We start from the raw sequence: 15,777 nt of genomic DNA on the forward strand, positions 1-15,777 counted from the left end.
TACAGGAGAGGGCTCAGAACGCACCCTTGTGGGGCCCCAGTGTTGAGGATCAGCGGGATGGAGATGTTGTTACCTACCCTCACCACCTGGGGGCGGCCGTCAGGAAGTCCAGGAACCAGTTGCACAGGGTGGGGTCGGATACTATGGTGTTAAATGATGAGCTGTAGTCGATGAACAGCATTCTCACATAGGTATTCCTCTTGTCCAGATGGGTTAGGGCAGTGTGCAGTGTGGTTGAGATTGCATTGTCTGTGGACCTATTTGGGCGGTAAGTAAATTGGAGTGGGTCTAGGGTGTCAGGTAGGGTGGAGTGGGTCTAGGGTGGAGGTGATATGGTCCTTGACTAGTCTCTCAAAGCACTTCATGATGACGGAAGCTCAGTTACCTTAGCTTTCCTGGGAACAGGGACAATGGTGGCCCTCTTGAAGCATGTGTGAACAGCAGACTGGGATAAGGATTGATTGAATATATCCGTAAACACACCAGCCAGCTGGTCTGCGCTCCAGTCGTACTTTATCCAGTCGTACTTTATCCAAAGCCTTTTCAAAATCTGCTATGAAAATCATGCCTGGTTCCCCGATATTTCATAGTATTCTATTGTTTCCATTACTTGTTTTATATTATCTCCAATGTATCATCCATGTAAAAAAAACTGTCTGATTAGGATGAATAATATCTGACAATACTTTTTTAAATTCAATGCGCCAAGCATTTTGCTATGATTTTTGCATCACAAAACTGAAGTGTAGGAGGCCTCCAATTTTTTAAATGAACTGGATCTTTATATACAGTGGGGCAAAAAAGTATTTAGTCAGCCACCAATTGTGCAAGTTCTCCCACTTAAAAAGATGAGAGAGGCCTGTAATTTTCATCATAGGTACACTTCAACTATGACAGACGAAATGAGAAGAAAAAACAATCCAGAAAATCACATTGTAGGATTTTTTTATGAATTTATTTGCAAATTATGGTGGAAAATAAAATGTTCCTCCATTTCTTTTTGTTTTTTTTCTAACTTATTCTGTGCCTACTATTTGTCATTCAATTTCCTTTGTTAATATGGACTCTTCTGATCTAAATTGATTTTGTTTTATAGATGAGTCCTGAATTGCATGGCCTCTAAATGCACATTTAAAGGTGTCCCATACAATAAGGGAATCCGCTGTACCTATGTTATGTCTGAAAAAGTCAGTTATAAATTCTTCTGTCCTAGTTCTAAAAAATGTATCATCTAGAAGGGTTTGATTAAATTTCCAATATCCTAAGAGTAATATATATGCTAATTATGTGATGATCCTACCGCATTCTGTCTCCTATCAACACTTTTTTATCTTTTGGTGCCAGAGAGAAAGGCATAAGAAAGTAGTTAAGACGACTAACTTGATTAAGCCTCCACCATGTATATCTCACTAAGTCAGGGAATTTAAGCCTCCATATATCCACTAATTCAAATATATCCATGACATTCATGATTTCCTTAAGTGCCTGAGGAAGATAGTTTGTAGTGTGATTTCCTTTCCGGATCATAGAGGTATTTAAGACCAAATTAAAATGTCCCACCTTAATAATAGAGTCTAGTGTTGCTTGTAGAGTTAGTAAATTCTTATATATATTTTCAAAGAAGCTTGGATAATCTTTATCTGTTTATTGTCCAATAACATATTTAAAATAATCCATCTACCTTGATGATCTGTTTGAACAATTTGCACATTTGGATCAAAATTACTGTTAATTAATAGCATCACCCCTTTTGAATTTCTTTGCCCTTGGGAGAAATACATCCCCCTCCACCCCCAGTCCTTTTTCCACAAAACTTAATCTAAAATTGTTGAATGAGTTTCCTGTAAACAATAGATAGGAACTGCGGTAGGAACTGAAAACAAGTTCCTAAGAAATATCGTTTCCCAATGAGAACTCACCGAACAGACAGAGACCTCAAAAAAATCTGAACGGTTAGTCCTCTGGGTTTTGCCTGCTACATAAGTTCTGTTATACTCACAGACATGATTCAAACAGTTTCAAAAACTTCAGAGTGTTTCCCATCCCAATCTACAAATAATATGCATATCTTATATTCTTGGCATGAGTAGCAGGAAGTTGAAATTGGGCACCCGATTTATCCAAAAGTAAAGATGCTGCCCCCTATACCTTAAGAAGTTAATAGAAAATGACTCAAGTAAAATAAATGGTTACTCAGTAAAATACTACTTCAGTAAATGTCTAAAAGTATTTGGTTTCAAATATACTTAAGTATCAAAAGTATATGCAATTCCTAAAAGTATCTAAATTAAAAGTATAAATCATTTCAAATTCCTTATATTAATATATTATTTATTGTTATTTATGGATAGCCAGGGGCAGATTCCAACACTCAGACATCCTTTACAAATGAACCATGTGTGTTTAGTCAGTCTGTCAGATCAGAGACGGTAGGGATGACCAGGGAATGACCAGGGGATGACCTCTGGTACTTCCGGCGCCGACAGAGATGGCCGCCTCGCTTCGCGTTCCTAGGAAACTATGCAGTTTTTTGTTTTTTTACGTGTTATTTCTTACACTAGTACCCCAGGTCATCTTAGGTTTCTTTACATACAGCCGAGAAGAACTACTGAATATAAGATCAGCGTCAACTCACCATCAGTACGACCAAGAATATGTTTTTCGCGATGCGGATCCTGTGTTCTGCCTTACAACCAGTGTAACCGAGTGGATCACATGCAGCGACCAAAAAAAAAAACGACTCAGAAAAAGAGGGAAACGAAGCGGTCTTCTGGTCAGACTCCGGAGACGGGCACATCGTGCACCACTCCCTAGCATTCTTCTTGCCAATGTCCAGTCTCTTGACAACAAGGTTGATGAAATCCGAGCAAGGGTAGCATTCCAGAGGGACATCAGAGATTGTAACGTTCTTTGCTTCAAGGAAACATGGCTAACTGGAGAGACGCAATCCGAAGCTGTGCAGCCAGCGGGTTTCTCCACGCATCGCGCCGACAGAAACAAACATCTTTCTGGTAAGAAGACGGGCGGGGGCGTATGTCTTATGGCCAACGTGACATGGTGTGATGAAAGAAACATACAGGAACTCAAATCCTTCTGTTCACCTGATTTAGAATTCCTCACAATCAAATGTAGACCGCATTATCTACCAAGAGAATTCTCTTCGATTATAATCACAGCCGTATATATCCCCCCAAGCAGACACATCGATGGCTCTGAACGAACTTTATTTAACTCTCTGCAAACTGGAAACGATTTATCCAGAGGCTGCATTCATTGTAGCTGGGGATTTTAACAAGGCTAATCTGAAAACAAGACTCCCTAAATTTTATCAGCATATCGATTGCGCAACCAGGGGTGGAAAGACCCTGGATCATTGTTACTCTAACTTCCGCGACGCATATAAGGCCCTGCCCCGCCCCCTTTCGGAAAAGCTGACCACGACTCCATTTTGTTGATCCCTGCCTACAGACAGAAACTAAAACAAGAAGCTCCCACGCTGAGGTCTGTCCAACGCTGGTCCGACCAAGCTGACTCCACACTCCAAGACTGCTTCCATCACGTGGACTGGGAGATGTTTCGTATTGCGTCAGACAACAACATTGACGAATACGCTGATACGGTGTGCGAGTTCATTAGAACGTGCGTTGAAGATGTCGTTCCCATAGCAACGATTAAAACATTCCCTAACCAGAAACCGTGGATTGATGGCAGCATTCGTGTGAAACTGAAGGCACGAACCACTGCTTTTAATCAGGGCAAGGTGTCTGGTAACATGACTGAATACAAACAGTGCAGCTATTCCCTCCGCAAGGCTATCAAACAAGCTAAGCGCCAGTACAGAGACAAAGTAGAATCTCAATTCAACGGCTCAGACACGAGGTATGTGGCAGGGTCTACAGTCAATCACGGACTACAGGAAGAAACCCAGCCCAGTCACGGACCAGGATGTCTTGCTCCCAGGCAGACTAAATAACTTTTTGCCCGCTTTGAGGACAATACAGTGCCACTGACACGGCCTGCAACGGAAACATGCGGTCTCTCCTTCACTGCAGCCGAAGTGAGTAAGACATTTAAACGTGTTAACCCTCGCAAGGCTGCAGGCCCAGACGGCATCCCCAGCCGCGCCCTCAGAGCATGCGCAGACCAGCTGGCCGGTGTGTTTACGGACATATTCAATCAATCCCTATACCAGTCTGCTGTTCCCACATGCTTCAAGAGGGCCACCATTGTTCCTGTTCCCAAGAAAGCTAAGGTAACTGAGCTAAACGACTACCGCCCCGTAGCACTCACATCCGTCATCATGAAGTGCTTTGAGAGACTAGTCAAGGACCATATCACCTCCACCCTACCTGACACCCTTGACCCACTCCAATTTGCTTACCGCCCAAATAGGTCCACAGACGATGCAATCTCAACCACACTGCACACTGCCCTAACCCATCTGGACAAGAGGAATACCTATGTGAGAATGCTGTTCATCGACTACAGCTCGGCATTCAACACCATAGTACCCTCCAAGCTCGTCATCAAGCTCGAGACCCTGGGTCTCGACCCCGCCCTGTGCAACTGGGTACTGGACTTCCTGACGGGCCGCCCCCAGGTGGTGAGGGTAGGCAACAACATCTCCTCCCCGCTGATCCTCAACACTGGGGCCCCACAAGGGTGCATTCTGAGCCCTCTCCTGTACTCCCTGTTCACCCACGACTGCGTGGCCATGCACGCCTCCAACTCAATCATCAAGTTTGCGGACGACACAACAGTGGTAGGCTTGATTACCAACAACGACGAGACGGCCTACAGGGAGGAGGTGAGGGCCCTCGGAGTGTGGTGTCAGGAAAATAACCTCACACTCAACGTCAACAAAACTAAGGAGATGATTGTGGACTTCAGGAAACAGCAGAGGGAACACCCCCCCATCCACATCGATGGAACAGTAGTGGAGAGGGTAGCAAGTTTTAAGTTCCTCGGCATACACATCACAGACAAACTGAATTGGTCCACTCACACAGACAGCATCGTGAGGAAGGCGCAGCAGCGCCTCTTCAACCTCAGGAGGCTGAAGAAATTCGGCTTGTCACCAAAAACACTCACAAACTTCTACAGATGCACAATCGAGAGCATCCTGGCGGGCTGTATCACCGCCTGGTATGGCAACTGCACCGCCCTCAACCGTAAGGCTCTCCAGAGGGTAGTGAGGTCTGCACAACGCATCACCGGGGCAAACTACCTGCCCTCCAGGACACCTACACCACCCGATGCTACAGGAAGGCCATAAAGATCATCAAGGACATCAACCACCCGAGCCACTGCCTGTTCACCCCGCTGCCATCCAGAAGGCGAGGTCAGTACAGGTGCATCAAAGCTGGGACCGAGAGACTGAAAAACAGCTTCTATCTCAAGGCCATCAGACTGTTAAACAGCCACCACTAACATTGAGTGGCTACTGCCAACACACTGTCAATGACACTGACTCTACTCCAGCCACTTTAATCATGGGAATTGATGGGAAATGATGTAAATGTATCGCTAGCCACTTTAAACAATGCTACCTTATATAATGTTACTTACCCTACATTGTTCATCTCATATGCATACGTTGATACTGTACTCTATATCATCGACTGCATCCTTATGTAATACATGTATCACTAGCCACTTTAACTATGCCACTTGGTTTACATACTTATCTCATATGTATATACTGTACTCGATATCATCTACTGTATCTTGCCTATGCTGCTCTGTACCATCACTCATTCATATATCCTTATGTACATATTCTTTATCCCCTTACACTGTGTATGACAGTAGTTTTTTTTGGAATTGTTAGTTAGATTACTTGCTCGTTATTACTGCATTGTCGGAACTAGAAGCACAAGCATTTCGCTACACTCGCATTAACATCTGCTAACCATGTGTATGTGACAAATAAAATTTGATTTGATTTGATTTGAGGGATGTTCTCCTGATAAGTGCATGAATTGGACCATGTTCCTGTCCTGCTACGAGTGTCAGGGAAAATGTATGGAGTAAAAAGTATATTATTTTCTTTTGGAATGTAGTGAAGTAAAAGCAAAAGTTGTCCAAAATATAAAAAGTAACTTAAAGTACAGATAGCCCAAAAAATGACTTATGTAGTATTTTTACAAAAGTACTTTACACAACTGCACCAGCAATATCATAATTTCAACATAATTATTGTATGAAATGGTAGGCTACAGTAGCCTACAATGGCATAGAAATGAATAGCCTAGTTTATGACAGATGCAATTACACAACGGGTGGGTCTAATCCTGGATGCTGATTGGTTAAAACCCCATTCCAGTCTGTCTTTTCCACAAGTTAACACCGGCTAATGCTATGCCATTGAATTTGCTCTGTTTCATCTCAGTGTGAAATGAACTGTCTCATCAGCCCAGCAAGGCAATTTATAAACTGGATTACCACTATGAAAATCATGTAGAGCAAGCAGAGATTTGTATCAGCCTTGCTGGCTATCTTTCCGACATTTCCAACATTGTTTCAATATTGAAATTCTATATCCAGTTGTCCCATAGTGATGAACGTGTTGGGAGTCGGGAAAAGGCAGAGAACTTTTCTCAGCCAGTCGAAATCATGAATCTGCATGCCACATTTTTATGGATAAGAAATTTCAAAAGAATACAAGTAAATCCAAACTAAATGCAGCTATTTTGAGGTGTTTCCAGCTTCAATTTGAAGTGATTGTGTTAGATGTGTTGTTGGCTAGCTCCTCTGAACAACAATGTCCTGACGAGAGAGCACATTTTCTATTGCATCATTAGCCCATTGTTATGAATGTGTCCAAATAAATGTCACTAGAAAACAGTTTAAACAAATGCCAATGTAGCTACTGTCATTATTCTGGCTGCACTGTTTGACGTGACTGTAAGTTAGCTGTAGTTGGCTAGCAAGCAAGGGATAAGAACATTGAAAACCAGTATGGCTATGGAACATTTAGAATTAATGACTGGGTCGTGTCCACAAATACAGAACAAAAATACTTAACTGGGTCTCGTCTCTGGCAACCAAACCGATAGAACGAACGACCAGCCTGCTTGGGCAGCAACCTTAGATTTGTGTCGGGACTATAGTTAGTGGACGGATGAAATGGTATGAATAAAATTATAAAAATGTTATTTATGAAAATATATCAAACATTATTTTGGTAGCCCATTGTATATTGTATATATGTGATAAAGCGAAACCATTTAATGCCATTTCATTGTGGACTTTTTCCCATAACACAAGCAGGCAAGGGAGTTTCATCACTTCCATTTCAAATGTCAACTCATGCGGGGCGGCAGGGTAGCCTAGGGGTTAGAGTGTTGGACTAGTAACCGAAAGGTTGCAAGTTCGAATCCCCGAGCTGACAAGGTACAAATCTGTTGTTCTACCCCTGAACCTGGCAGTTAATCCATTGTTCCTAGGCCGTCATTGAAAATAAGAATTTGTTCTTAACTGACTTGCCTAGTAAGATAAAGGAAAAACTTTAAAGCCCAAGAACTGAGCACGTGTAAGACCCTTAGATTGACAAGGTTTTTCCATTAGAAAAGTCGACATGAGAAAAGAGTTTACTATAAACCATCTCTGAGTGAAATGATCTAAAGCCTCTAGAGCGCCTAGAGTCATTTTCCAGTGCTTTGTTGCTGTTTTATCAGTTCTAGCGTGTTAAATGTTTTATGGAAAAAGGACTGAAAATAGGTGTCTCCATAATGACAATCTAAATAGCCTACCTACCACTGGAAAAAAGTTGACACCACGTATGTGAATGCTGCTCTGTCTCCATGACTCACCTGCAGCGTGCTCTCAACACACTCGGTCCTCCCCCTCCCCACCACCACTCACTCAGTAACAGCCTGCACACTGCCTGATAGTCAGCAGCATCAGGTCACAGTGAAATATATTAAACAATATATATAAAAATATGTATAAAGACAAATGCCATGGCGGCCGCAACAGTTCTTTCAATTGACAATTTTCAAAATGATCTAGAACATATCAATGGTTAAAGTATAAACATCACAGAAGATGTTTAAGGAAACATTTTATTCTGAAACAGTCTGTGCTGAAGGAAGTCATGTGTTTATGGTCTGCAAAAGGACTTTACGAATGAGTAGTAAATGGTTTATAATTACATTTATTAAACATTTCATGAATTTTTAAATCATTAATACATACTATAAAAGTTGTTTATAAATGTGTGAATAACTAGCTTCCTAAAACTAATTTGGGAGTATTGATAAATGATTTATTAATAAACTATTTACTCATCCATTATAAAACATTTTTTACAAGGTGTTATTATAAAGTGTTACCAATCTCTATTTTAATTCAGAGAAAACAGCTTCTGAGAAAGCTGCTCTGGTGTGACCCCTGACCTGGCAGCAGTGATGTAGTGAGAGTAGTGGTAGAGTTCATAACCAGTATGTTGAGGTTGAAGTGTCTGCTACAGTGTCCTGCACTGTTGAGTTGATTCAATAATGCATTTTGTAGTCATTAATACATGTCATAATACCCAGGTGAGTAATATTTAGCAAATGTGAGCGTAATAATTAATGGTGAGCAAACTGTAAATGCCTTTCAAATGGTTTATTACTGAACATTGTAGTGGTACACAATTGCATATTCTTGCATTTTACCCTCAACTACTTACATACGCCATTGAGATAGACTTGGACGTTGTCTGATATCACGCAGTATTGAACATTTAAAATTCACTGCACTTGTTAAAGGTGTTGTGTAACAATCGAGCCACTAGGGGGTGATGTTAAACATACATAATGACTCGTTCTCAAAATGTACTTTTAGAATACTTACATACAACTTATCATTAAATAACATGGAACAACAACAGACGTTGGTTTTTGGAATGTACAACCCAAAATGACTACAATGTATTTTATAAAACAAGCTTATGGCTTCTTATACGTTTTCCAAGTCATTCCAATCCAATCTAGACAAATCATTCTGTATCAACACCACATTCATCTCTGTATTGTCAGAGACCAATTGTGTAACATAACTATGTTTTTCAAACTGGGAAATAAAAATATAGGTACTATGAACGCCTTAACTTCAGAGATAAAATATGTTTAGCCGTCACTTTGAACCATGGATAAAATAAAGCATAAATTATTGGATTAATTAAGGAATTAGCAAGTGGCAGAAAGCTGATGATGAATGATAATAAATTGTCACTTAAGAAAGAAAAAAACAAAAAAGAAAATAGAAATGGAATCCAACAACTTAGATAGGTGAAAACAACAATAGATAGAGTTTTTGCTGCTTTTCTCTCAGACTTATTTGCCTGTACAGTTTTAACACCAGACACACTGGCCTCTTTTGAAAATACCTTTCTGGCCTGTGATGTGGCCACCACAAAGATTTTCATATAAAGTGTTATGATAATAGAGCACGGGACAACCATTGTAATTATGAAGTCAATTATATTGCCCCACATATATCCTTCACCAGTAAAACATTCATTCAAACACCTACTGGGTACCTGTACATTTACAATGTCTTTTATAATAGCAGCATCGTATATGATACAACAACACCAGGTAATGGACATACAACACATCACTCTTGTTATTGTTATTTTAGAGTGGTACAATAAGGGATCACACACAGCAACATAGCGGTCAATAGATATCAAGACCAAACTGCCCAGAGATAAAGAAGTACACAAACAATTAATGTAGAGAAGAAACACACAGAAATATTCCCCAAAAACCCAACATGGTTCAATTATTGCTACAGTCATTACTGGTATCACAATCAGTCCCACCAAGAGATCTGATGCAGCCAGAGAGAGGATGAGCAGGTTGGTTTGAGTGTGGAGCTGCTTGAAGTGAGAGATGGAGATGATCACCAGTATGTTCAAAAATACTGTAACTGCTGAAATCAATGAGAAGAAGATGTACAGTGTTATGTAGATAGATATCGATAGCAAATCCTTTCTGCAAGAAGAGTTTCTGTCTTGAAAACAATATTGATCATCTTTGTGTTCCTCCATTTGTAATAAAAACTAAAAATGCTGAGGTCCTGCTCCTGCTTGGTCCTGTGCTTGATCCTGTCAGGTCAGCCTTCTGTCAAACTCTGAGCTCTGCCTCTCTATTTATCCCTGAGTTACTGACAGCCACTCCCCTCCCCGGAGTCTCTCTACACACAAAAGCACGAAAACATACACAAGTGAGCACAGAATGATGTAATGTATGACATAATTGTATGTTGCTGTGGCCTGTCCTTTAGCCTTCCTGGTAGTTAGATATGAGAGAAAGGGACATTTTCTCAAATTCTATGCATTTTATTGGGAAAATATATTATGTGTGATGTTTTGGTCACCCAAAGGCTTGTTTTAATGGGAAATCGGATAGCTGTGTTAGAGTAACTGTTTTGGTGATGTCCATGCTCTTGTTTGGACCATAACCCACAACCTCAGGAGACATGACGGCACGTCACATGTCACCTGGCCAGTGTGTAGGAAAGCTGACAGTAGGGAAGTTGATGAGGGCTGTCGTGTCTTTGGCTATGCCTGATTAAGTGATATGACATGCTATTCTATAAAATAATTTCTCTGTAATTAATATCAACTGGTTGAGCTAATCATTTAAATGTAATTAACTAGAGAGTCGGTCACCATAAAATAATATTTATAGAGCTGTTTCTTCCGAATAAACTCTTAAAGACCTAGTAATATTTTACATCAATAGCAGTCAATATTAATCGTCACCTTAATTCGGTCTCATCTGAAAGTTGTTAATTCTTGGTTATCTGCACGAACCCTGGCTAACAAGTTGAACCAGCAATACAAAATTGGGTTTAATTATTTATTTACTAAATACCTAACTAATCGCACAGAATTACACATACACATAATTCAATCATAACTTGAATACAAATGACATCATAAAGGAAAACATTCCTAGTGGGCGGAACAGACATGACAGCTTGTTACACAAAAGAAAATTGGCTGGGTTTGAGTGAAAGAGCGGGATGAGGGACAAAGGGAAGAAGCTGTGCTATCGTAAATACAGTATTTTATGCATTCTAAATTACCGGCCATTTGAAAAAGGAAAATACAATAAATATTTACTCTGAGTTGCACTTCGGTAGGTTGGTGGTAGATGGGAGGCCGTGTTGCCCAACCGAGTCCAGAATGTCCCTGGTTGTCAATTGGATACGTTGTAGTAACGTCGTTGGGTGATAGATGGGATACTCTGTCTGTTCCTTCCTAACCCTCGTTTGCATCTGCTGTTGCTAACTCAACGGCTAGGAGGTATCACTTCTGTAGTGAATAAGAGTTCAAAGTTCATACCATTCGCAACCAAAGCTCACGCTGATGTTGGCTTCGTTCTGTAGTTATTATCTGAACCATTCTGACATAGGACCGTCGACCTCATGTCCTCGGAATAGGAGGTTATAGTGTCAAGGGCTTATATAGGAAAGGAGAGGAGGGCGTGTTTGAACATTTTTATGTCCCTTCACAGGGGCGGCCACTGATTGAGCAGAGCCCTATCTTATGAAAACCCAAATCTCACCTTTTAGAAGCTAAAATCATATTTCATCTCTTCACGAATAATTTTAAATTCAAACATTTAAATTGAACAACAATTCCATGTGAATCCGATAACTCTGATGTGTAGACTTTCCACTGAAGATTGTCATCTTATCATTGATGAGAATGTCTCAGATGACAACCGAACTGACACCATATTCATTAAGTAACACTGCATATGCTCAATTGATCAGATTACCAGAATATAGTTCATTTCCCCCCACCTTCTGGTGTTCCTAGAATCTCTATGTTAACCATGGGTTCTGCAAATGTAACCTCAGTAGGGTATAGAGAGGAAAAAGGGGGGAAGAGGTATTTATGACTGTCATAAACCTACCCCCCAGGCCAACGTCATGACAGGGCATATTTTTATGTTGTACGTGCTTATAGTAAATGAAATCAACATTTGTGGCATTCCATTGAAACATTCCATAGACTTTTTAAAATGACCATAAGAACTAAATTATGCCTCATACTTCTTCAAGTCGAGGGAGACTTTGGCTCAGTTACATCATGGGGACAATATTTTTTATTTCTTTAATTGTATTTTTATTTGATCTTTTATAAACAATACAAAACATACACATGCACATACAAATGACTACATAATGTAAACATCAACTACACCTGCCCACTAGCACACACCCCATTCTCAGCACCCACATCACTTTCCGCCACATGGCCTCAAACGACACCATTCTCTTTCTCTCCATCACCCACGTACTTTCAATATTTAGAAGAGAATGAATTTGACCTTTCCATTGCGTTAATGGCAGAAGATTGGTTGATTTCCAATTTGAAAGTATGCGTTTTGTTTAAAGATGATTGACGAGAAAAGTATCGTCCAACCCATCGGGTATCTCGCTGCACCCTCCGATGCCAATACAAAGTAATATTAAGAATACAATTATCAGATAAAAAGGAACAAAGTTGTACATTAAACAACGATTCAGTCATCTTAGCGAAACAAATTAGTCTTAAAATGGGGCGATAGTTGTCAAGATCATTTGTATCCCCTTATGGAGTACCATCACATATGAGGATCTCCATGCTTTCTAATAAATGATTTCTAATAAATCCAATACCTTAGCTCCAGGAAAACAATGTGTACGGGTATTTCGGACTTCCACCGAACTAACCAATGGAGATTCCCATAATAATGGTTGATGGCTGTTGTTCATTTCGAGCCAGAGCCCTCAGCCCAACCCTAGCCACACCAAGGGCTCCTCTAACTTGCCCCCCACAAATGATAGGAATATCAGAACCCACCTTAGTCCCTGGCGATGCCATTCCAATGTTGGCTGAAACCGAAGGAACCAAAGGAAACTGCCACTCTCCATGAGAAGATGGAGCCAGGACATCAGGCTCCAGAACACAAAGTTATTCGATGTCGGCAGCCCATTCATGAATCCCGTCACCACAGAGGGCTCAGAAAGTAGAGGACGCCGCCCTCGACTTCTGCAATAAACGGCGAAGTGTCTCCCTGTCTGGCCAGCCAGGTCCAGGAGAGGATCTTCCCACGATTCAGCAACAAAGGTCCCTGCGTCTCCATTCTCCGTCTGTGAGCAATCACTTCCGAGCAGCAGCCAGTCCACCAAAGATAACCTGCCCGATGGCGAGACTCCCATCAGCCCAGCTCGATCCACAGTCCTCGGAGTGGAGGAATGCAAAAAAAACGCAGGTCTTGGCTTTCCCAGTAGCCTGTGCAAATCAGCTATTTGTATCCAATACAAATAGTGGCAGGGTAGCCTAGTGGTTAGAGAGTTGGACTAGTAACCGGAAGGTTGCAAGTTCAAATCCCCGAGCTGACGAGGTACAAATCTGTCGTTCTGCACCTGAACAGGCAGTTAACCCACTGTTCCTAGGCCGTCATTGAAAATAAGAATTTGTTCTTAACTGACTTGCCTGGTAAAATAATAATAATAATCCACAGTGTTGCAACTTCTTTGCTGTAGCCCTCTGTGAGCAGGCAAATCAATGGAATGCCACAAATGTTGATTAAATTTGCTATAAGTGCGTTCAACATAAACATATGCCCTCATCAACTTCCCTACTGTCAGCTTTCCTACACACTGGCCAGGTGTCATGTCTCCTGAGGTTGTGGGTTATGGTCCAAACAGAGCATGGACATCACCAAAACAGTTACTCTAACACAGCTATCCTATTTCCCATTAAAAAAGCCTTTGGGTGACCAAAACATCACACATAATATATTTTCCCAATAAAATGCATAGAATTTGAGAAAATGTCCCTTTCTCTCATATCTAACTATCAGGAAGGCTAAAGGACAGGCCACAGCAACATACAATTATGTCATACATTACATCATTCTGTGCTCACTTGTGTATGTTTTCGTGCTTTTGTGTGCAGAGAGACTCCGGGGAGGGGAGTGGCTGTCAGTAACTCAGGGATAAATAGAGAGGCAGAGCTCAGAGTTTGACAGAAGGCTGACCTGACAGGATCAAGCACAGGACCAAGCAGGAGCAGGACCTCAGCTTTTAGACCCTTTATTACAAATGGAGGAACACAAAGATGATCAATATTGTTTTCAAGACAGAAACTCTTCTTGCAGAAAGGATTTGCTGTCGACATCTATCCACATAACACTGTACATCTTCTTCTCGTTGATTTCAGCAGTTACAGTATTTTTGAACGTACTGGTGATCATCTCCATCTCTCACTTCAAGCAGCTCCACACTACAACCAACCTGCTCATCCTCTCTCTGGCTGCATCAGATCTCCTGGTGGGACTGATTGTGATACCAGTAATGACTGTAGCAATAATGGAATCATGCTGGGGTTTTGGGGAATATTTCTGTTCGTTTCTTCTCTACATTAGTTGTTTGTGTACTTCTTTATCTCTGGGCAGTTTGGTCTTGATATCTATTGACCGCTATGTTGCTGTGTGTGATCCCTTATTGTACCACTCTAAAATAACAATAACAAGAGTGATGTGTTGTATATCCATCACCTGGTGTTGTTGTATCATATACGATGGTGCTATTATAAAAGACATTGTAAATGTACAGGTACCCAGTAGGTGTTTGAATGAATGTTTTACTGGTGAAGGATATATGTGGGGCAATATAATTGACTTCGTAATTACAATGGTTGTCCCGTGCTCTATTATCATAACACTTTATATGAAAATCTTTGTGGTGGCCACATCACAGGCCAGAAAGGTATTTTCAAAACAGGCTGCCAGTGTGTCTGGTGTTAAAACTCTACAGGCAAATAAGTCTGAGAGAAAAGCAGCAAAAACTCTATCTATTGTTGTTTTCACCTATCTAAGTTGTTGGATTCCATTTCTATTTTCTTTTTTGTTTCTTTCTTTCTTAAATGACAATTTATTATCATTCATCATCAGCTTTCTGCCACTTGTTAATTCTTTAATTAATCCAATAATTTATGCTTTATTTTATCCATGGTTCAAAGTGACAGCTAAACATATTTTATCTCTGAAGTTAAGGCGTTCATAGTACCTATATTTTTATTTCCCAGTTTGAAAAACATAGTTATGTTACACAATTGTTCCCTGACAATACAGAGATGAATGTGGTGTTGATACAGAATGATTTGTCTAGATTGGATTGGAATGACTTGGAAAACGTATAAGAAGCCATAAGCTTGTTTTATCAAATACATTGTAGTCATTTTGGGTTGTACATTCCAAAAACCAACGTCTGTTGTTGTTCCATGTTATTTAATGATAAGTTGTATGTAAGTATTCTAAAAGTACATTTTGAGAACGAGTCATTATGTAGGTTTAACATCACCCTCTAGTGGCTCGATTGTTACACAACACCTTTAACAAGTGTACTGAATTTTAAATGTTCAATACTGCGTGATATCAGACAACGTCCAAGTCTATCTCAATGGCGTATGTAAGTAGTTGAGGGTAAAATGGAAGAATATGCAATTGTGTACCACTACAATGTTCAGTAATAAACCATTTGTTAGGCATTTACAGGTTGCTCACCATTAATTATTACGCACACATTTGCTAAATATTAATCACCTGGGTATTATGACATGTATAAATGACTACAAAATGCATTATTGATTCAACTCAACAGTGCAGGTTTTGAACACTACCACTACTCTCACTACCACTACTCTCACTACAACACTGCTTCCTGGTCAGGGGTCACACCAGAGCAGCTCTCTCATAAGCTGTTTAGTGTGAATGAATATAG

General features: G+C 40.5%; 2 protein-coding genes across 4 annotated transcripts in view; one reads left to right on the plus strand and one right to left on the minus strand.

The window, feature by feature from the left end:
* LOC112225654 (trace amine-associated receptor 13c-like) overlaps positions 1–15,777 on the plus strand; it is a 122,946-nt gene that overhangs the window by 40,833 nt on the left and 66,336 nt on the right. The gene's annotated exons all lie outside the window — the stretch shown is intronic.
* LOC112224971 (trace amine-associated receptor 13c-like) lies at positions 8,760–10,180 on the minus strand. The gene has a single exon (XM_024388557.2). The coding sequence runs from the start codon at positions 10,037–10,039 to the stop codon at positions 9,080–9,082; it is 960 nt and encodes a 319-aa protein (XP_024244325.2). The 5' UTR covers positions 10,040–10,180; the 3' UTR covers positions 8,760–9,079.

This window comes from Oncorhynchus tshawytscha, linkage group LG26, assembly GCF_018296145.1.
Source record: "Oncorhynchus tshawytscha isolate Ot180627B linkage group LG26, Otsh_v2.0, whole genome shotgun sequence".
Lineage (NCBI taxonomy): Eukaryota > Metazoa > Chordata > Actinopteri > Salmoniformes > Salmonidae > Oncorhynchus > Oncorhynchus tshawytscha.